At 35.1% G+C, this 23,049-nt stretch overlaps 3 protein-coding genes across 4 annotated transcripts; 1 reads left to right on the forward strand and 2 right to left on the reverse strand.

The window, feature by feature from the left end:
- Positions 1-757: 757 nt before the first annotated feature.
- Positions 758-6,164, forward strand: LOC147283911 (TMV resistance protein N-like). The gene is made up of 5 exons (XM_086245620.1): positions 758-1,242; positions 2,854-3,964; positions 4,166-4,441; positions 4,545-5,441; positions 5,541-6,164. The coding sequence occupies exons 1-5, from the start codon at positions 758-760 to the stop codon at positions 6,162-6,164; spliced, it is 3,393 nt and encodes a 1,130-aa protein (XP_086101746.1).
- Positions 6,165-6,222: 58 nt separating this feature from the next.
- ABCF5 (general control non-repressible 5) lies at positions 6,223-11,962 on the reverse strand. The gene is made up of 9 exons (XM_086242832.1): positions 10,825-11,962; positions 10,058-10,399; positions 9,405-9,545; positions 9,118-9,297; positions 8,139-8,294; positions 7,161-7,262; positions 6,931-7,059; positions 6,662-6,766; positions 6,223-6,572 (listed from the first exon to the last, which is right to left on the reverse strand). Exons 1-9 carry the CDS (start codon positions 11,722-11,724, stop codon positions 6,477-6,479), a joined length of 2,151 nt encoding a protein of 716 aa, XP_086098958.1. The 5' UTR covers positions 11,725-11,962; the 3' UTR covers positions 6,223-6,476.
- Positions 11,963-17,057: 5,095 nt separating this feature from the next.
- On the reverse strand, positions 17,058-20,413 carry UBA2A (UBP1-associated protein 2A). Of its 2 annotated transcripts, XR_015122346.1 has the most exons (3): positions 18,747-20,413; positions 17,950-17,990; positions 17,058-17,374 (listed from the first exon to the last, which is right to left on the reverse strand). XR_015122346.1 is itself a non-coding variant. In XM_086244434.1 (2 exons), the coding sequence occupies exon 1, from the start codon at positions 20,264-20,266 to the stop codon at positions 18,758-18,760; it is 1,509 nt and encodes a 502-aa protein (XP_086100560.1). In that variant the 5' UTR covers positions 20,267-20,411; the 3' UTR covers positions 17,058-17,374; positions 18,747-18,757. The 2 variants fall into 2 exon arrangements, 1 of the variants encoding a protein (XP_086100560.1); XM_086244434.1 differs by lacking the exon at positions 17,950-17,990 and having other exon boundaries at positions 18,747-20,411.
- Positions 20,414-23,049: the final 2,636 nt, after the last annotated feature.

Below are 23,049 nucleotides of genomic sequence, written 5' to 3' on the forward strand. Positions count from 1 at the left end.
TATAACTTGTTTCAATCACCCTCCAAAGCCACCTGATAAGCAACCTTGCACCTACCAAACTATCTTATTTAAACATTTGCCAAGGCCATGTAACCAAGTCATTGCCTTTTTAAAAGAAGTACCCAAACCCCAAAAAATGCTTCCACTCACATTGTCAACGCTTATTGTATGTATATATATATAAACCTTGTTTCAATCACCCTCCAAAGCCACCTGATAAGCAACCTTGCACCTACCAAACTATCTTATTTAAACATTTGCCAAGGCCATGTAACCAAGTCATTGCCTTTTTACCAAGGCATTCGCCCGGCCATTTTTGTCCAATTGTTGCTTGCATGTCCATCTCTAAATTAATTCGGTAAAAACTAATAACAGGTATAAACACCCTGACCAAGATCAATATATGGACATATAGTGCAGCAATATATTATGTTTGTTATCTTTCTCTCACGTACAGAAGAGTACCCGTCGGGTCAACCATGAAAACGCGCCACGTAATTGAAGACTTGGGAAGTTGGTCTCAAAGTCACTGACTTTTAACTACGCATATATATATATATATATATATATACTTGAGAGAAGCTTTCATATATCAGACCATCCTGTAAGTTTTTGTGTTTATTTCTTCACATTGCACATGCATTCACATATTGTCAGGTATAAGAGAGAGTCTTAGACGTGAGTAGTACCATATATACCAACTCTTTCAGCCTGCTTAATTAGTTATCTGCTATATATATATATGCAAACAAACAATATGACTTCTTCTTCTTCTTCTTTCCCCTGTTCATGGAGATACGATGTTTTTCTAAGTTTTCGAGGTGAGGATACACGTTTCAGTTTTACAGACCATTTGCACACTGCTTTGGTTGGGAAGGGAATTACCACCTTTATAGATGATCATCTTATGAGAGGTGAAAAAATATCCCCCGCACTTCTCAAAGCAATTGAAGAGTCAAGGATTTCTATTGTCATATTCTCTAAAAACTATGCATCCTCGTCTTGGTGCTTGGATGAACTTGTTAAGATCCTTCAATGTTATAAATCACAACAACAAATGGCTGTCATACCAATATTTTACAAAGTGGATCCATCCAATGTACGATACCAAAGAGGAAGTTTTGGTGAAGCACTTGCTAACCATAAAATCAAATTCAAGAATAGCATGAAGAAAGTGCACAGATGGGAGGCAGCTCTTTCCGAAGCAGCAAATTTATCGGGATGGCATTTCGAGGAGGGAAAGTATATTTCTAACTATATGTATAACTCTGGCTTACTGCTTTACTCCATATGTTAGCGTTATCTTCCCTTTTTATGTCTTTAATTTCTTCTTTTTTTAAATAATGATATTGCTTTTGTTTCGCTTAAGAAATAAAGTCAATGCGAAGCAAGGTTGGCCTATGACCATCACGTCATCATGTCATATAGTGTTAAGGTCACATACTAATAATTTTCTTTTCATTTAAAATCGAAATTTGGAATATAAATTTAGAATTCATAGCATTATTGTAGTTTATTATTATTTTATAAAAATATGTTGCGTTTGTGGTTCATTTATAGGAACATGTTTTCATGTTTTTATTTATTTATTAATAATTCTTTATTTTACTATATTATCCTCTATTAATAATATTTTTTAGGCTCAAGTACATTTACATCCACCAACTATATGATTCATTTCAAGTTGGTCCACGAACTATAAAACATTTTAAATTTCCCCATTAACTATAAGGTTCATTTCAAGTTGGTCCACAAACTATAAAACATTTCAAATTTTCTCATTAACTATAGGGTTCATTTCAAGTAGTCCACGAACTAACAAAAAACATTCAGATCAATAGTAGACAAAACCGGGTTGACAAAAAAACCGGACCGAACCAGATTATTTATATATATTTATATATTTTTTATTTATTATTTATTATATAAAAATTATATATTTTGAATAAAAAATGTATAAGGTGTATTTTGCCCATGCTGGGTTCGAACCCATGAAATATATAAAAGTCTAAAAATATTACTAGTTTATATTTTATAGAATTTATAGTTTCTATATTGTAAAAATATTACTAAGAATCCAAAACTATAATTTATAGTTTATATACTAAAATTATTAGAGTATAGGATTAATTTTTAAGGTATAAGGTTTCAGACTTTATGGTTTAGGGTATAAGGTTATGGTGTAGAATACCAATTATAATTTCATAAATTATTATATTTCAAGTATCAGTATGCCTATAAATATATTGCATATACTTGAATATCATAAGTGGCTAAGTAGTGTAGTGGGAATTCACACTTTCACTATTCTCAAGTGTTTATGGGTTCGAACCCAACCTGGGCAAAAAACACCTTATACATTTTTTATTCAAAATATGTAATTTTTATATAATAAATAAAAAATATATAAATGTATATAAATAATCCGGTTCGGTCCGGTCTGGTTTTGTCTACTATTCTGTATGTTTTTGGTTAGTTCGTAGACCAACTTAAAATGAACTCTATAGTTAATGGAGAAATTTAAAATGTTTTATAGTTCATGGACCAACTTGAAATGAACCCTATAGTTAATGCAAAAATTTGAAATGTTTTATAATTCGTAGACCAACTTGAAATGGACCCTATAGTTGGTAGATGTAAATGTACTTGAGCCTATTTTTTCTGTTGTCATTTAAGTGAAGCATGGGATTTTTTGATATTTTGATAATTTCACTTAGCATCGTACCCTGTTTTCTATATATATATGCTATATATTCTTTGCCTTTTTGTTTGTGGGTACGTAAAATGTTCTTTGCCTTTTAAGAAAATATAGAATAGTATTGATTTACGGTTTTATGTGCTTTTAATTGATAGGTATGAATCTAAATTTATCAACAAGATAGTTGAGGAGATGTCAATCAAATTATTAAACCGAACATATTTGGATGTGGCCAAGTATCCAATTGGAATACAGTCTCGTGTACAAGATGTGAATAGGCTTTTAGGTGTTGGAAGAAATGGTCCTCTTATGATTGGAATATGGGGAACTTCTGGAATAGGCAAGACAACAATTGCTAAAGCCGTTTACAATTCAGTTGCTTGTAAGTTCGAAGGTAGTTGTTTTTTGGAAAATTTTGGAAAAAGGTCAATGTCACCAGAAAGCTTGGTCCAACTACAAGAGTATATTCTATTTGAGATTCTAGGAGATGCAAACTTGAAGGTGGGTTGTGTGGATAAAGGAATGAGTGTTATAAAGCAAAGGTTGAGCAATAAAAGTATCCTCTTAATTCTTGATGATGTGAATCAATCATACGGGTTAAGCAAGATAGTTGAAGCGGCAAGTTGGTTTGGTGAGGGCAGTAGAATTATTATAACGACAAAAGATAAGGGTGTGCTAACTCGTCATGGAATTTTCCTAATATACGAGGTCAAGAAATTAGATTACCAACAAGCTCTTGAACTTTTTAGTTGGCATGCGTTTGAAAGAAATAATCCTCTAGAAGATTATGTGGAACTCACAAGTCGTGCAATAGACTATGCTCAGCATCTTCCATTAGCTCTTACAGTTTTAGGCTCTCATTTGCGTTATCATAAAAGCATAGAATATTGGAAAGATACATTAGATGGTTACCAAAGTGCACCTTATGGAGAGATTGAAAAAACACTCCGAATATGTTATGATGCATTGGAAGGTTATCTGAAAAACGTTTTTCTTGACATTGCATGTTTTTTCAAGGGTGAAAATAAGTACCATGTGATGCGAATACTAAAAGATGAGGATGACCTCAAGTTTCCTGAGAATTGTATTGAAGAACTAATACAAAAGGCCCTCATAACTCTTGATGAACCCTGCAACAACATTTGGATGCATGATTTGCTAGAGCAAATGGGTAAAGATATAGTTCTCAAAGAGTCGACTGTGCCTGGAGAACGTAGCAGATTATGGCGTTATAAGGATATTTACCATGTTCTGACGGAAAATACAGTAAGTATTATAATATATATATATATATATATATTGTAATGTGCAATTCAACAAGTTAAGAGACAATGTATGTAACACATACTATATTTTTTTTATGAAATTAATTAAACTCTAAAGGAACAAAGATCTTAAAACACATTACATTGTTATTTGATAATGAAGGTGCATGCTTTATTAATTTTTGCTTCTTTTTCATGCTAGGGAACGGATAAAATTTTAGGCATCAAGGTGGAGTTGCCCAAGACAAATGAGATATGCTTGAGTGCTGAAAGTTTTTCAAAAATGAAAAATCTTAAATATTTTATAAACTGTAATGCATGCCTTTCTGGACACATCGATTATCTTCCCAATAGTTTGAGGTTGATTGATTGGGGTAGATGTCAATTACAATATTTGCCAACCTATTTTCATCCAAAGGAACTTGTTGTGTTCAATATGCCTTGCAGTCGTATCAAATGCCTAGGTGAACGATTTAAGGTACTTTAAAATAATTTTTATCATTTATTATTAATATTTTAAAGAATATATATACAAATTTCTCTCGAGCTTATGATTTGAACATTTGTTTTTTGTTTCACAGCATTTGCCAAAATTGATATCTCTGAATTTTGAAGGCTGTGAGTTCCTAGAAAAAACTCCAGACTTATCTGGAATGGCAAACATAAAGAGCATGAATCTAAGTGGGTGTACAAATTTAATTGAGGTTCATTCTTCGGTTGGATTCCTTGATAAACTTAAAGCATTGAGTGTTTCAGGATGCTCTAACCTTACAATGTTTCCAAGAAGAGTTAGCTGGAAATCTCTAGAATGGTTGTGTCTTGGCAATTGCAGAAGGCTTAAGAATTTCCCAGAAATTGTGGACAAGATGGAATCATTAACAAAAATGCCTTCATCAATTAGAAATCTCACCGGACTTGAAACTCTAGATGCAAGAGGATGTAAATACCTCTTGCAAATTAGTTATTCCCTCATTACACATCTGCCATGCAGTGTTTATGAGTTGCAACATCAAAGAGACCTTCATCTCGGCCAGTGCCCAAAACTTGTTATACTCACTGCAGAATCACTCCCTTTGGTGCTTCCATCTAACTCAAGCATTTCAAATGGCTCATTAGCTCATCCCAAAGAACGCGATGTCGTTGCGAATCTTGTTGATATCTTGCCAACATTAGAAAGCCTTGATTTATCAGGAAGCTGTTTTGATAGGCTTCCTGCATGCATTAGCAAATTTGTCAACTTGTCAGAGCTTGATTTGCATTCTTGCAAGTGGCTTCGAGAGATTTTAGAACTTCCACCAAGTATAAGATTTATAGACGTGGCTAATTGCGTATCATTGGAAACATTTTCAACATTATCCAAGATATTGGAAGACAAAGACAGGCAACTTATTCAACGGATGGACTTGTCCAACTGCCAAAGGCTATGTGATAATCTGTGTTTAGATGTGGCAAAGATGGCAAATACAATGCTTGGTCTAGTATATCTCTCTCTCTTTCTATCTCTTAATTGTTTCTATGTATACATATATATACATACATATTCTTGCTAATGAACATCATTATTGCATGTGTTATAGGTAGAGCACTTCAAATATTTTACCGTTGCACTTCCAGGAAGTGAAGTTCCAAAGTGGTTCAGCTGTCGTGAGGATGTTTGTGTGCTTACTAATGAAGTTGACAAATGTGAAGTTTCTATTGAAATTCCTCCAACTTTCAAATGGGAGAACACAAGACTGGTTCTCTGTGTTGTTTTTGAAACGACACAAGTGTTTGATCAATTTGGTTTTGGTGTTGAAATTAGAATAAATGGAGTAGACATAGATGGATTGGGGTTTGCATTGTTTAATTTAAGAGAAAGAGAGGCAGAATCAAGTACGCAAGTGTATTTGAATTATATTCCATTAAATGCTAACATGAAGCGAAAGGTGGATAGAGAGAGTGATCAATTGCTGCCTTATATATGGCGAGCTACATTTTCCCAGTCATATGAGTGGCCAAGAAGTATCATCATTAAAAGCTGCGGAGTGCACTTGACGAGTAGTATCCAAGAGGATGGTGATGTAGGCTATGAAGATTTGGAAGATGAAGATGAAGATGATGAGTTCTACAGCTGTGGTTCTGGTGATGAAAATTATGATGTAGCTGATGAAGACATGCAACGACCATCCAAAATTCCCAAAATTTCCTTGGATCTTGGTTAGAAGTTAGAACCTTATAGTATTCATCTTTCTTCTTAAATAATAATTGCCTACTTGTACATACAGAAAATTGCATTAGTATTAATAAGATTGGTTGAAGTTCCATTTTCTGTCATTATTGAGCAAAATGCATAAGCTACAGAAGCTACAGGTACAGAATTTCTAAAACAAAACCTGTATTTCTATGAATATATTAACTGTTATATATATACATGATCGACTAGCTGGGTAACAATAGGCCACTTCAACTCCTATTCTTGCTAGAAATAAATTAGTTTAACAATGGACAATCTTCAATGGTATTCAGAGGTTCACTTAATTCCATCTCTTCGCATTCTTTGTTCCTTTTGATTTTGCCTTTGCTTGCTGAAATGCCTGCATCCTTTGCTTCTTCCGAGCTTCCTTTTCAGCCTACAAAGGAAAAGAAACGCAATATCGGCTAAGATACATGAATTTAAATGCACCTTCTTCTTTCAGTTTCATAATGGAATAATGCAAACCTTAGACATCTTTGATTTGGCTTTCTCTTTAGGAGCCTTCTCCTCAATTGCTGCCTCACGCTCAAGCTCTCTTTCCCTAGCATCAAGATTCTTCTCTAGATAATACTGCAGATCATATAATTTCATTGTCAGAATCACTGATAAAGTAAGCAAAGAGAGATAATCGATTTAGATTTTGAATAAACTCCAGCTCCAAATGTGATCACAATTGCTACTACATCCTATAGGCATTAACTTTTATGTCTGCTGAGGGTAAAGACAATGCTTACATTGTAATCGCCTGCATAATTTTGCAATTTGCGATCTTTAACTTCCACTACTCTATTAACTATTTGCTTTATAAAGTATCGGTCATGAGAAACTGTGATGACAGTGCCCTTGTACTCTGTTATTGCCTCCTGAAAGAACCATTAGAAACCACTTTACAGGTAAGTGATGCCAAGTAATACAAATCGTTCAATGTAGAATACAGAATGGAAAGAAAAAAAGTGATACATACCTCAAGCATCTCTTTTGAAGGAATATCCAAGTGATTTGTTGGTTCATCCAGAACTAGCAGAGTAGATGGCTTTACCATGAACTTGCAAAAGGCAAGGCGTGCCTAACAAAAGCAAAAGACAAACTGTTAAACTATAAACTTGTTCAGCCCTCAAATGATTCTTTCATGCTCTCCATTTGTTTTGGGATATTGACACATTTACTTCCATGGTATTCAAGGCTCTTTATAGTATTTAAATGCGAGTAGAATGAATGGAATACATGAATTCAAAACCCTATACAAGCATTGAAGTTTATGCCTCACTGGAAGGAAAAGATGTATCGAAGACTATGATAAAAATACTTTGTACAAAGAGCCAACAAATATCAGTTGCAAGCCTGCTATCATAAGGCTATATAAGAAATATAAGCCAGCCTGTCATGATGGTAATGGCCTTCTAGTTAAAGCCAAAAGTTCATATGTTACATGAACCACGTGCTTACAAGAAACCCAATGTCTGGAAAGAAAGAAAACAAGAAAAAAAAAAAAAGAAGCCAATATGTTATTAGAATGAGATCACTCTTGAAAAGTCCATCTAACTTCATCTTTGTGTGTAATAGTTTCGTACTGGAATAGTGTTATGTATTATCTATGAAATCGTTTTTCCTTGCCTGCATTATTTTTACCTGGTCAAAACTCAAAAGTCAAAAAGTTCATTTGAGACACTACAGCATGACAATGAGAATCATGCATGGTTAAACAAAATCAGAGGAAACCCGAATACCATGCTCAGGAATTAGGACTCTAAGAAATACTCACGGTCCACCACATACAAAATCTCTATCCAATTCTTCATGTGGTAATGATAATTTAAATCACTGAACGGACCAAGGAATTGGCTAAAGTAATTGAATAACAGTTCAAAACAAAGCATCCCACAAAAGCCTAGTGAATGATAAGAAAATGAATAGGAAAAAAAATATGCATCTCGAAGTTTACCTTCTCACCGCCACTTAAGAGGGAGACCTTTCTATCAAGCATATCAGATTTGAAATTACAACGCCCAAGGAGACCCTTTATATCATCAAGTCTCCAGTCCTCTGCAGCTTCTTCCACTGTCTCAAGCACTGTTTTATTTAAATCAAGTGCCTCAGCCTAAAAAGATATGAATACAGGTCAACACCAGCAATATTCCATGAAAAAAGCAAATTATAATGTTTTTCCTATAAAAAAAATTAAAGAACAAATAAAAACTTTATGCAAGGAAATCTAGAAACAGCATGCTATTGGTTAAAGCCTATGTTGCACGGATACAGATATGGGATACGATCGAGACAATGATAAGATGACACAAAAAAATACCAAAAAACTAGGATATGGATATGGCAAGGATATGACAATTTAATACTTTGTATAAATATATATATAGGTTTTTTAACAATTAAAGTTACATAACAATCAAATGAGGGAGCTTCCATTAAGGGATCCCTTAACGGAAGCTTCCTCAACCTCAAAATCATATATATATATATATATATATATATGATTCCTTGTCCATGCATCATGTCAATCTTTCACCATACCACACAGAATAAAATACAAAACATTCAGAAATAAAGATCCCCATCTCTAAATTAACTTCATTTATCATTACTATTACTGCCCTCATAGCCATCAAAGGCTAAATAATACAGCCTGTAACTCTGGTTCTTCAAAGTAAAGATTTGATACCTCATATGTGGTTTTTTTTATTCACATTGATCCATAATTTTTTTTTTTAAGAAAAAAAAAAAACTATAAACACACCCCAATTTTTTATAAAAGAAACATGACAAAATATTCATTCCCGTATCTTGAATGTAGTCAAAGTTCCCAAAATTCAACAACTGATTGGGGTAGTACAGTATCCAATAATCCATATATACAATTTTTTGAGTATTTAAAGCCAGGTAGCATACTATTAATGACAGTAACACACCTGATTTTGCTCAAAATAGTTTGGTAGGACGTTATGCTCCCCAAGTAGAACTTCACCTGCTATTGGCTTTTCTAAACCCATTATTAATTTCAGCAAAGTACTCTTTCCACATCCATTTGGGCCAAGTATGGCAATTTTCTCTCCCCTTTCAATTGTAAGATTTGCCCTGTTAAATAAGACCTGGGACAGAACAGATATTGATGTAATATACAATGTACAGATGAATATGTACGAGAAAATACAATGTTCTATACCACTTTTACCTATAGTAAAGTAATTCAACTCACCTTATCCCCAAAGCCAAATTCCAGATGCTTAATTGTTGCAACAAATCTTCCACTTCTTCCCCGCTCAGGAAACCTGATCTTCATTTGTTTCCTCTGGAATGGCCTTTCAATAAGATCCTCGTCCTGAAGTTTCTCCAGCTTCTGTTTTTTTCCAAAAAAAAAAAATTTATATATATTTGTTAGCATCATGAACAAGAAGCATTTTTCTGGGCAATCCATACAGATTTTGCAGGACATCAGACAGATATATGCAACCATCATTTCTATTTTAGTATTTCTGTTGAGGATCATGAACAAGAAGCATTAATAGGGTATACAAAATTAAGCAAAGAGAATTTTAGCAGCACTTAGTTTGTTTCTAAGCAACAATCTTATTGCAGTTCTGCAAGAATGATTGAATGAGACTGACTACATATAAGCCCACTCAAAGAACTGTCCAAGAAATGCTTATTTTTAACAAGAATATTTCTACCCACTCTTTAAGTTTTCACAACTGTGAAAACAAATAATAAATCAGCTTAGCTGCATTTTGTTACATTGAGAAAATGAAATACACAACCAATGCTAACTGCATGTCCAGGTTAAATTGGTGCATTTAATTTCTTTTAGAATTGACACTTATTGATTTGCCTATCCGGTAAACCTCAATGTACCTTTTCAGCAGAAGAAGCACGGCCAGAATTTGCTCCAGCACCCAACCTGTGTATCAAGTCTTTTTTCTGCTCAATTTCCTTCTGCTGCTTCTCCCAAGCAGCATTTTGAGTTTCAATCCATGTTGCCTTTGCAATAAAATACTCAGAATAATTTCCCACATATGTCCTGGAGACACCCATATCAGTTTCCACTATTTTTGTACACAACTGATCAAGAAAAGCTCTATCATGAGATATTATAACCATTGGCACATCTTGCTGATTCAGATAATCCTCGAGCCACTCAATTGTGTCGAGGTCAAGGTGATTTGTAGGCTCATCCAAGAGTAGTAAATCTGGATCCTGAAGATAAACACATGATGCTTAGATCAATAGATAAACCAACATACACTCTAAAATTGATTTCATATGCTATGCATATTGACACAGGAATAAGCCCACTAATGATAACAATGCTATTTTGTACAATTATAAGTTTCTCAAAGTAGTTCACCTCACATTAAACAAATATCATACAGTGTAAGAAACAAATATTTATTGGAGATAGCATCTCACTGTCCAGAAATTCAAGTTAGCAAACTGTGACCTGACACCATTTTCTGCAATGAAACACTGTTGCATAATACTAAAATAGCAAGCATGAAAAGCATGTAGACAAATATCCATCCATACATCAAGCGAAACTTGAAGCTATTATTCAACTTCTTACACCAACATATATCATGTAAAACATAAAGCATGCCTGATTAACAGGATAGTTAATATACCTGAAGTAAAATCTTCCCAAGCGACATCCTCATCTGCCAACCACTGCTAAACGACGCCACCAACCTATCTGAATCCTCCGGAGCAAACCCAAGTTCTGGCATCAACTTATTAATCTTTGCATCCACCTGATCCAAGTCAACCGCCTGCGCCCGATTCTGAAGCTTATCAAACTCATCCAAAAGCCTTCCCATCAAGTCTAAATCATCAACCGTGCTCTCTAACGCCTTTTGCACCTTCTCCAACCTCACTGATACCTCCATCTCCTCCTTAAAAGCACTCATAAACTCCTCCTTCACCGTCCTACTCAGCGAAACCTCGAATTCTTGACTCAAAAACGCAATTTTCATATTGGATTTCGCCTTTATTACATTCCCCGAATCGGGCTCTTCTAAACCAGCAATAATTCTCATCTGGGTCGTTTTCCCTGCTCCGTTTACTCCTACCAATCCAACTTTGTCCCCCTTTTTCACTTCCCAACTCACATCTTTCAATACAGTCACACCCTTATAGCTCTTACTCACATTTTCGAGCTTAACACCCGAAGAAATACCCGAAGCGCCGGAACTTGATTTCTTCCTACCGCGTGTATGCTCAAACTCATTCTTAGGATTATCCGAAAACAAAGATTCAATATCATTTTCGGACGTAGTTTCAGTTACCGATGTTTCGACGGCCAAGGCCGATAGCCGGGTTGTTATTTTAGCATTCGGCCTTCTGGGGCTGAACAAATTAGTGGTTTTGATAGAGTTAGTGTTACCTCCAGTTGATTGGGTGGCTATTCGATGTGAAAGTGAACGAAGCCGAGGCGGGAGAGCGGTCTTTCGGGTGTCGAAAGAAGCTGAACCGGTGAGGAAGCTTGAGCGGAGGTCAAGGCGGTGAAGCTTGGAGGTTAAATCCATGGTTGGTTAGTAAGAAAGAGAGGGAATTTGGGCGAGAAAGTGAGGGAAAGTCTTATGGATAGTGTAATGGTGAAGAAAAAAGTAATGTTTGTGTGGATATGAATAGGAGAAGAATTAAGGTTTGAGAATGAAGAGAGAGAGAGAGAGAGAGAGAGAGTTTGAGGGCAGAGGTGTAGTGTGGAGTCTCTCTTGCTCTCTCTCAGAGAAACTCTCAGCCCATGAATACAAAGTTTGAGATATTGTGAAATGTGTGCCCTTTTAAATCCACAGAAAATAATACAGACAAACCCAAAAGAAAAATGTTCTTTCTCCTTTTTTTTTGGGTTATCTTCAATTTTGATATTTGAATTGAATTTTAGCTACTGTGATTATTTTTCGCAAATTCATACACAGAATAAAAGTTTGAACATGAAATTGGGACAAGTATAATTTGGCTACCTAATTGGGAGAACAAAATTTCAAATACTAAAATTGAAAAAAAAAAAAAAAACCTTATTTGTGTCTTAATGAATGAAATACATATGCATCCACTCAATTGGTTCGCTATTTTAAGCAATATATTATCTAGGTTATATATAGTGTATCAATTATCTTATACGAATCTCCAATATACGGTACCTTTTGTCAGTGATTTTCTAAAAATTACATGACAAATTAAATTGATAAATTATCGAGCAATCTAACTAAAATAAATGGTTCCCCTTTAATCTTTTAATTTAGGATTAAATATAAATAATAAATTTTAAAATAGATTGAAAGTTAATAAAAAGTTAAAAACAAACACATAAGAATAATTAGAGGGTGTAAATTATTGACAATGACTCATTATTGTTGTTTTCATGAATGCAAATTATGCAATTATGTAAACGTTTCGAGAGCAGTCAAGCCAGGAAAAAATCAAAAAATATTTAAAAATAAAGCCTATGAAAAGCAGAGCTGCAGAAGTAACAAAAAACAAAAAACAAACAAACAAATCCTGAAATTTTGTAGCCAGAAAAAATTGTCGAAATGGACATTACGATAACGCCCGCAGCAAGACAAGTTAAGTTTTGCCGTTTTGGTGGTGCATATTCTACAGGCAGATTTTAAGAAATTCATAGCATCCTGTCATCTAATGCCACGTGTGATCCAATGTGAGAGTGTCCTCAAACCACGTGTTCATAGAACGAAGAGACTACGGGTTTTTCGTTACTTTTTTTTTTTATCATTGTACTGCTACTCTGCTAGTAGTTTTTTTTTTTTTTTTTTTGGCCAAGATAGTATTGCTAGTAGTTATTTAGCAAAATTCTAAAATTATTACTTCCTTTATTTTCTTTTTGTTTTTTTTTTTTGGTCCAATCCTTTCTTTTATAGTTTTGCATTTCAATATCATTCACATACTTGTAACAAATAATGCAAACCATAGACTTGCACATTTCTCTTTATTACTTGCTTTGAATGTAACAAGTATTCATTTGTGCTCAAATTTTGTTCTTTAAAAAAGGATTATTGATAATGATTTTTTTTTAGAAGCCTTAAATCTAATATTGCTATGCAAGTATGTAGCTGGACATATGATATGAATAATTGCCACATAACTAGAAACATTGGATGAGGTTGTTTTTGCCTTCGATAATCATTATGCATACAGCATACTCTCCAATGATTATCTTTTTCTTTTTTCTTTTTTCTTTTTTCTGTTTTCTGTTTTCTTTTCTCTCTCTAGAACAATATGGTTATTTACTCGATGGGCTGTGGCTTGACACGCAAGTCTAACCCAACCCTCCTAATTAAAACAAAGACCGGGCCATTTGGCCCATTTATGACGGACCATAAAAAGACCTATTTCTTTCTATCTATTTTTTTATACTTTTCTGTTAATCTCTTTCCCAATTTCTCTCAAATCTTTTTTCTCTTATACGCTTTCAGCTAATTAGTACACTAAGTAAGGATATACAAAGTGAAATGGAGAGAACATTTTGTGTAATTATGTGTGAATTAGTATGTTTTGGGTAAAACTATGATGCCTTAAATATATTTTGGCATAGGCAATTCAGTGCAGCAACAAAGCTAAAAAATAGAGGGATCATTAGCCTATTACGAGTCCTTATTTATTTGATAAGAGATTTAGGTGTACGGAGCAAAGGAAATTTGAAGTTTCATGATTTACATTGGGTCCCTTCTTCTAGTGGAAATCACAATAATACTGTAAAACAAATAACAAAGGTAAAAGCCGAATCATGAAGCTATTGTTTTTAGGAAAAATTGAACACTTAAATTTCAAAATAATGGTTGGATTTGTGACATTATGACAAGATGTTTTGATTTTAAAGGCATATTTGTCAGCAAGTAAAAGATTTGACGTACTCAAGAAAGAATACGCTTTATGAGAACATTGGAAACATTCGGTCCGGTATCGTTTTACAAAATCATTTTCAGAAAACATTTTTTTGAATTTTGTATTTTTAAGATATGAGAATGCCTCTGATAAACTAATTCAAAAACAAATTGGTGAAAACAAAAATAGTAAAAACATGTCTGGTACAATTATATGAAAATAATAAGAATCATGAATATCTCATTAGATCTACAGACCTAATAGTTTGAATAGATTAAAAAAAAACATGAAAATTACTTCAATTATACAATTAACAAGTCTGTATTCTCCAACCCTGTTTACATCCTACTCTTTTTTTAAATGAGAGACCCATAAAATTAGCACATGAGTTCTCTTGCACCATTGATAATCATTCAACCCAAACAAAAATTAAGTTCTTTAGTATGTACCCATAAACCCACAAAGCTTCAAACCCAAAATGAAGATGAAGGAAAGGTTATCACGTTTTTTTTCTTTTTTTCTAGAAGATATCAAAATTCAGCAATAATCAACTAGTTGACCATGTTTTCGAGAAAGCTTTTTTAGACTGTGGAATCTTCAATTTCTCTTTGCCTTGGGTTTCTTCAAGGAAGCTTTTTTAGAAGAAAGGAGAATCAACCAGAAGGAAGGATTATGGAGGGAGGGAAGGAGGGAGGGAGGGAGGGAGGGAGGGAGAGAGAGGGAGGGAGAGAGAGAGAGAGAGAGTGTCTTTGTTGTTTCCCGTGTTTTCTCTTTTTACTAAAATAGAGTTTGAAAATGAGAAAACGTCAAATGATTGTTTTCCAACTTAAAAAGCAACTTCCAAATCATTTCCAAAATATCATTTCCCGTGTTTTCCAATATCGCCTACCAAACACAAATTACAACCATTTTCATTCTTGCAAAACAGAAAACAGGATCGCAAAATAATACGTTTTGCCAAACGAAACGGACCCTTTTTCCACTTGAAACGAATACTATCTTAAAATTGAACATCTCAATATGATTTCCAAAAGTTAACCATGTAGACATTTAGAAATAAAACCACATGGGAGGCATCTAGTTGTAGTTTGCCCCTTTTTTTCAATTACCAAAATTGCAGTTATTTTAATAAGACTTGGGTAGTTGAACTTATGTGTTACAGACATTGTGCTAAGACGACAGAAAAACACAAAACAGAACAAATGGATACCAAAGCAATTGAAATGTGTATTTCACACATATTTAACTCTGCATTAAGTCTATTAGGGCCAGGAAACAAGCAAGCCAAAAAGCGCAACAATCAACAAGATGCAGAAACTGTCGTGAAGGCAAATGATACTAGAAGTTTCATAAGGCAATAAGTCTCTGTTATTTAGGATATAAAACATTTAAACGATGAACAAACAATGCCACCCTTATGTATGAATCTTTCCTCATAAAACACACACCTTTCAAATAAGAACGGGTACAGTTTAAAACTGATTTTCTCTGTAAAGAAAGTTTGTCAAATAGTTTGTGTATGAAGGGGATAGGCGCAGCCATAAGTAATCAAATAAGAAAATCCCCCAGCATTTCCCAAAACAAACGCAGCAAAACCCTTAAATCCAAAATGTTTGAAAACTGTCATCATGACCAATTAATGAAAACAGACTCCACTTTCATATTCAAAGTATTGATGCAACCAAACCAAGACTGCTATATTTCAAAATATAAGTCCAACTGACTACATTTTCCAACCATGTCCAAAGCGGCAAATATTGATAGACCAGCTTTCACATTTTCCAGTATTTGACATTCTAGACCAAAGCCCAAAATACTGAATTGAGCTAGGTTACAAAACTCTAAGGTAGAACTTCAATTTCAATGAACTTACAGGAAAATTGAAATTCAATAAATCCATTCATTCTTCACTGGCAGAAAGAAAAGAAATGGATGATTAACAATCTCACTTCGAGATACAACTATAGCCAAAGTAGGAGTTCCCATCCATCATCTCCAGTGTTTACTTTTGAATTACAGTTGATCCATTGGATTGAAACTTCCCTTAGATTCAAAAACTAAAGGCAATATTGACAAGCAGCTATAAAATAGACCTTGTAATCTTGTATATGGGGTAAACTGAAGAAGTATGAACTAACAAAAAATGTTCAACTGACTTTCTATATAAAAGTAGAAGTCCTCCCTTTATCTGCTTACCCAAAACTTAACAATACAAAAATCATTGAGTTAGGCTAGGTTGTCGAAAAAAGTTTTTTTTCGAGAACAATGTTACTAGAAAATAATTGATTTGGGTGGTTCAGCTGGATAACCCAAACAAGCAACCAAATCCATAGATCTAGGTAAAAGTAATGAAATAAAGGTTAGGAGAAGACACAGATAGAGAATTGGTCAACTCATCAAGCCCATGACCTGACATTTGCAAGTTTTAATCTCATCACTACCTAACCAAATCACTTGACATGGATTTTGGAATCAACGGTACTGGACAAGCTTCTTTAAAAATATGACCTTATTACCAAGGCATGCTTTTAGTTCAAAACTTTTCCATTGACCAAAAAAAGTTCAAAACTTTTCAAGTGATTCAGTCCAAAACGGAAAATTAATGGCAAATACAACTATTATTACCAAGTCATACTTGTTAGTTTCATTAATCTTCATATACTAGGATATCAAAATTTCAAAAGTTAATCAAGATCTGACAAGTTCTTTTTATGTCAATGCATGTTTACCTAATTGTGAAGATTGTATAAGTAGCTACAGTAGTAGTAATCATTGCCAACCTGCATCAATTTACCTGCCAAAAGGATTGCAGTAAGCCAGAAGCATGTTATTATCTAGAGAGAACCGTGTGAATCTGATGGTGCTCAAACATTCACATAGAAACATTATGACGAATAGAGCACCATTCAGTACCAGTTTGCAACTGACAAAAACATGGTTTGAAAAGGCCAAACAAAGATGCTATAGATGAAAAAATTGTGATGATAAATAACTTAAATCACAAGCAAATTAGTCAAAACCCAACAAAATTAACATATGAACATTATAGAAACAAAACCTACATTATCAAGTTCATTTAATCCATAGAATTTGGAAATTCAAAAAAGTATTTTTGTTCAACCTCACTGACTCCATAAAATACAGATAGGTTCAAAAACTACAGTACTTTGAAAGGAACAAGGGCAAAGGAGGAAAAAAAAAAGAGAGGATAAAAACAGAAATTTCATTTGACAGTTTTAAGATTCTGCTCTTTGTAGAGTAACCATCAGCTCCTTTTAAACTTCAGAAGAATCACCAGACCAGTACAAAAAGACTGATGCACCTATGTGGGATCTGCACATTTAATAAAAAAACGTGAAAAAAAAGTTTGAAAAGAGATGACAGGTTTTAGAACCCAAAATCCCTTTAAAATGAATAAAAGTTAAATTTCTAGCTCAAAAGGAGAGCTGGTTTCAACATTTAAATTGTACATATGTGATGCAACAATTATATAAACTTGCTGCAAAAACAATACATCATTCAAAATACTTAACTATAATTACTTTGAAGAGAAACTACCTTTAATAAGGAGCTGGACAATAAAAGGACCTTAAACTTGAAAAGGTTCTAAGTCTTAACAATTCTAAAAGAGCATTGCTCAAAACAATGCATCACACACTTCATTTCGAAAAAAATAAGCATAAAATTCATACATTAAGTACATGTTGGAATGGTATACCATTAGCACAAAGCTGACATCAGTATTAAAGTTGCATAACATGTGATGAGTAGTTTTTATGATCATTAGAAAATCACTACATGACACAAGTATATGTTGAAGAATAGATATAGCAGGCTCTATGCACAAACCTAAAGGAAATACAAATATTTTTTTTTTCTTTCCAAACTAGAGACATGTCAAAACCCACCTTCCACAAAAAAAAGTCTTGTCATTCACTTTTCTGTTACCCTGAAAATAAATGTAAGACTTTACAGAACTAGAATTTTCAATAGAATTGGCAGCCAAATATATCCAGCAAGCAAAAGACATTATTGCATAGCTCAAGGGGGGAGAACCCCAACTGCTCAAATACAAAAGAGAGCAACAGAAAATTGCCATGGTCTAAAAGAGACTGAACCCTGAATATACCAATAGATTGAACCTGACCGACCCAACTTTTCATTCTCTAGTTTGTGCTGGCTGCCAGATAGGAGATACACTGGCAGATGGGGAATATAAACCAAACCATTTATAGGGATAATTTAACTCTCCAAAATCCTTCTTAAGGTATGATAAGTTAAAGAGTCACTTTTCTTCTGAAAGTCAATCTAAATGCCAAGGTATACAAATTCTGCCATTTAATTTCTCAAAGTCAAAATGTTTGCACATAAAGCTCAGGCCCTTCCTCGCAAAGGCACCACTGTTGCATTCACAACAGATAGAATCTATAACTTGAAAACCCCTATGCTCAACAAATAGACAGCAACAACCTGGAAACTGGGTATGAATGATTCAACCAATGATGTCCTATGTCATGTCAGCCTATTAAAAATTAGATTGAAACAATCCCGCTATATTTTAACCTTCTAGGAGCTTTGACACTTCCTAAAGTACAATTATTATGTAAACTATAATAAAATTAAATGTAAGAATGACGTTATTATTTATCTTGCATGGGTGTGAGAATAACTTAAATTACCAAGTAAAAGAGTGATTTTGTCATACCTCAGGGGCAGCTAGTGCCCCATGTAGGGAGCGCCACCATATTGCCCAACACCATGCTGCCCTCTTCCCGAACCACCTTGCCCTGTCTGCGGCGTAGGGTAGCCACCTTGCATTGTGCCTTGATTTCCATAGCTTCCAATCATTGCAGGACTTATGCTTGCCTGATTCCCATACCCACCCTGTATCCCGTGTCCGGCACCAGGCACACCACCTGGGTTCACAGTTGGAGCGTTTCCCAACGACCCCAAAAAGTTAGTCAGCCCCAAGCCAGCCCCCTGCGTCGCAAGCAGGGCAGTTAGTGCCTGCCCAAGCGCCGGGTTCAGTGCCTGGGCTGCCGCAGCACCCTGGTTAAACCCAATCCCTGTGCTCGCTGGCGCCATCAAATGCCCGGGTCCAGCTGCAGCTCCACCAACATAACCCGGATTCTCATTCCTCTGAAACTGCGAATTATGTGCATTGTGGTGGTGCTGGTTCCGGTGCTGAGACTTGACCGGCTTTGGACCGTCAATAGCCTTCTGGCAATGCAAAATGTGACCATCAAAATTCTTGTGCGGCTCGTCCAGAGCCCTCTTTGCACTCTCTGGCGACTTATACACAAACAAGCAGAACCCCTTGGGCCGCCCAGTCATCTTGTCAAGCCCCAGTGGCCCTTCTTCAATTTCTCCAAACCTAGAAAAGAAATCAAGCAGCTTCTGCGGGTCCAAGTCCGCCCCAACATTGCTCACATAGATCTTCCTCAGTGTGTACTCCGACGTGGGCTGGGCCTGGGCCACCTGGGCCGCGGCGGGGCCAGTAGCAGTGCTGCTCGGCGCGGCGGCTGGGCCCATAGCGGCAAGCTGGCACGCAGTCATCCGATTCCCGATCTTCTTCTGCGGCTGCTTTAGCGCTCTCCTAGCCCCAGAACGAGCCTTGAAGAGAATGAAACCGTAACCCTTGGACTTACCAGAGACCTTATCGCACACAGCCTTGCAATCCTCAATCTCACCGTACTGTCTAAACACGCTGGTCAGGGTTTCGGCGTTGGTGTCCCAGCCGAGACCGTGGACGAAGATCTTGCGGTGGATCGGGTCCTCGTCCGCAATCTTCCGGATCCGATCCGCCACGTCATGGTGCTTATCTGCTGCTTCGCGGAGCAGGCTAATGAGCTGGTCCTTGCTGAAGGGTTCTAGAAGATTCTGAATCGGCTCGTCCTCATCGTCACCACCAGCAGTGGCCCGATCTGAACCCCCTGACACAGACGACGTCGTCACGTTCTCGGTTTGCTTATTATCATCAAGCCCTTGTTCATGTTCTTCTTCGTCATCGTCTTCTTTCTCTTCCTCTTCATCGACTTCTTCATATTCTTCCTCTTCCTCTTCTTCTTCTTCAACCTCTTCTTCTTCTTCGACTACTTCTTCCTCTGCTGCTGGTTCGTTTTGAGGTTTCGGTTCCTCCTCGACCTCGACGACTTGCTGTTGCTTTTTGGGAGGCTCGGAAGACTCAGTAGAGTTGGAGTCGAGCTGCTTTCGCTTTCTCGGCATTTGTGGGTAGCGGGGCGTCACAGATAGAGAGATTCGGAGGTTAGGGTTTGTTTGGTGAGCTGGTGACGCCGCCCAAGTGAAGCACAGGTACAACAGACCAACTGAGGAAGAAAGATTTATTGAGAAATTAGGGTAGGGTAAGGACCAAGCCCAAAATCGTAAATATGTAGTACATGGATTGTAACAGCAATTCCAACTGAACAACAACTCAAATACCAAAAACAAAGTTTTGGATAGCTTTATTTTTTAGGCTAATTACAATTTACAGTTTTACACCATTGAGGATTTGGGTGATTCACAACTTGCGGCATATTTTTTCAATTTTTTCAATTATGTATCCAAAGTTTTAATTTTGATACAATTTTCACACTGCCATTTATCTGATTGTGTCACGTCCCTAGATTTCTCAAAATAATTAGACACCAGTGTTTAAGGCCAAAATGATTCCTTTTAATCGATTTAACTAGGGGTGGGAATGGGTCGAGTTGGTTGCATATCGGCCAAACAACTGACCCGACCCAATAAGGCCGATAAGGCCATTTCTGACAACAACCAACTAACTCACCCATTGTGGGTCGGTTGCCGATAAGGTCGATATAAGTGGGTCGATTGAAATTATTATACACTCATAATTGGTGTATATTCATTATTTTTAATTTATTTTTTTCTACACTCATAATTGGTGTTTGAGCCTATAGGTGTTATCTTTTAGACTAAGGGCCCGTTTGGTATTGATTTTTATGGGTGAAATCACTCTTATTGGTAGCTATAGTGTGTTTAGGTGTTTGGTAAAGTAAAATATTTCAGCTTTTTAAGAAAAATCATTGTCATTGGCAGCTAAAATCAGAAGTTAGTGGGGAGCAACTTCTCATTTTAGCTTCTGCGGGAATCAGTTTGAGGAACCGGTCATGTTTAATGAAACTTTCAAAACTACCCAAAATGCTCTCATTGTTTTTTATAATTACATCAAAAAGTCCAAGATAACATGTTCTCTCTCTAATTTTTTTTTTTTCTCTTCGTTCTCCTTCTCCCCACGTCCAATAAAGAGTTTATTTGTTTTTTGATGGATATTTTTTTTTTGTTAAGTGAGGTAAAAAAATATTTAGGAAAAGAAATACATAAAAACAAGTAAAACAAATGAGTAAAAAACACAATTTCAATATTATGTCTTTTTTAGTCATTATACACAATCACAGCACTTTTACATTAGAATTTACTAAATACTCTGATACTCCTTTTTATATCTACAACATTTTTCAAAATACGATTTACCAAACGCTTAGCTGATTATTCTCACAGCCCAAATAAAAGTGATTATTCTCACATTACAGCAATACCAAATTGGGCCTAAGTATGTGATTGTGAACTAATTTCCATTTATATACATTTTATTTCAAAATCAAATATTTATATGTGAAAGTACCATTTTGCCCTTAATTTATAACAAGGTGAACTATAACAAAACATACCATACGTAACATATATACGTGAAGGTAAATATCTCACTCATAAGTCAACTAGATAACAATCAAGTCACCCCTTAAAGTCTATGTCTCTAGCTATCAATTACAAACAAAGATGTTGGAATAACTAAAGAATAATTAGCATCCCAAGTGTATTTATTGCTAGGTAATTGGCTGATTGGGGTAATTTGTCTTGGGTAGTTTATAAGACTAGATGTTAGCATTTATTTGTTAGTTGGCTGATAGCTGTGTCACACCTCAAAATGAGGTCTATTACTTTGGGCATGTGGTAGCGCCACATTGGTCTTCAATCTCGACATACTCTCACTAAACCTTAAATAAGAATAGGCCAAGATTGAAGATCAATGTAAAGCTTAAAATTAAAAGCAACTAACTCCAAAATAGTGGAGAATTTTTTTCATTTTTCACAATAAATAATTAGAGTGTACCGAAATAAAAGCTTTGTAAAATGGTGAGCTTTTAGTTATTCACTTTTCAAGATAAATCAATTTTCAAAAATAAAGACAAACCTTTTGTTTTAAAATCAATAAACAAAACCTCAAACAAGAAATTGAAATCCATTTGAAAGTGAAAACTTTAATTTAATTTCTATTTTTGGTGTAAATAAAATAACATATAGAAGTATCAAATAATATATAAGTAATTGAGTCATACTAATCCTTAAATAATCAATTCCACAGATTTCTCAACTAGAATATAAAAAAAAAAAAAGTAATAAAAGAGATAGTAACAAATTCATCCATATTTGGGTCCTCTTTCTCATCACTTGAGTATTCAGATGTGGGTGGTGTTAGTATGCTATTCCTTGGTGAATTCTCTCTACTTTCAAACATTCATCCATCGTTATCCGAAACGTCTATGAAGCTAACCATTCTTTTGTCCTAGACGTTTCCTGCAACTTAACAAACTGTGTAGGGGTGAGCATCACCAAAGCAGCTGATCACACACTCAACTAGTCCAACAAAACTCAATCATATCACTACAATCAATTCAATAACAAGTAAGATATAACATTGACTTAAGTCCATGCCGAAATGGCCTAAACTCAAACATGTAATTTAAAGAATAAATGACAACCTATTTAATACATTTAAAAAAGGAATTAAATCATTCTTTCTTTGAAATATAAGCGTATCCATTTTCAAATATCGAAACCACAATTATACAAGCACGAGTATAATCAATTCCAATGCTCAACAATACAATTTCACATCCATAAAGTCATGGCTATAATTTTATACATAAATCCATGCCTTTTCGGGTTGGGTATTGTAAATCATCATGCATCCATTAATATAT

This window comes from Dryas octopetala, chromosome 5 (assembly GCF_963921425.1).
Source record: "Dryas octopetala chromosome 5, drDryOcto1.1, whole genome shotgun sequence".
NCBI lineage: Eukaryota > Viridiplantae > Streptophyta > Magnoliopsida > Rosales > Rosaceae > Dryas > Dryas octopetala.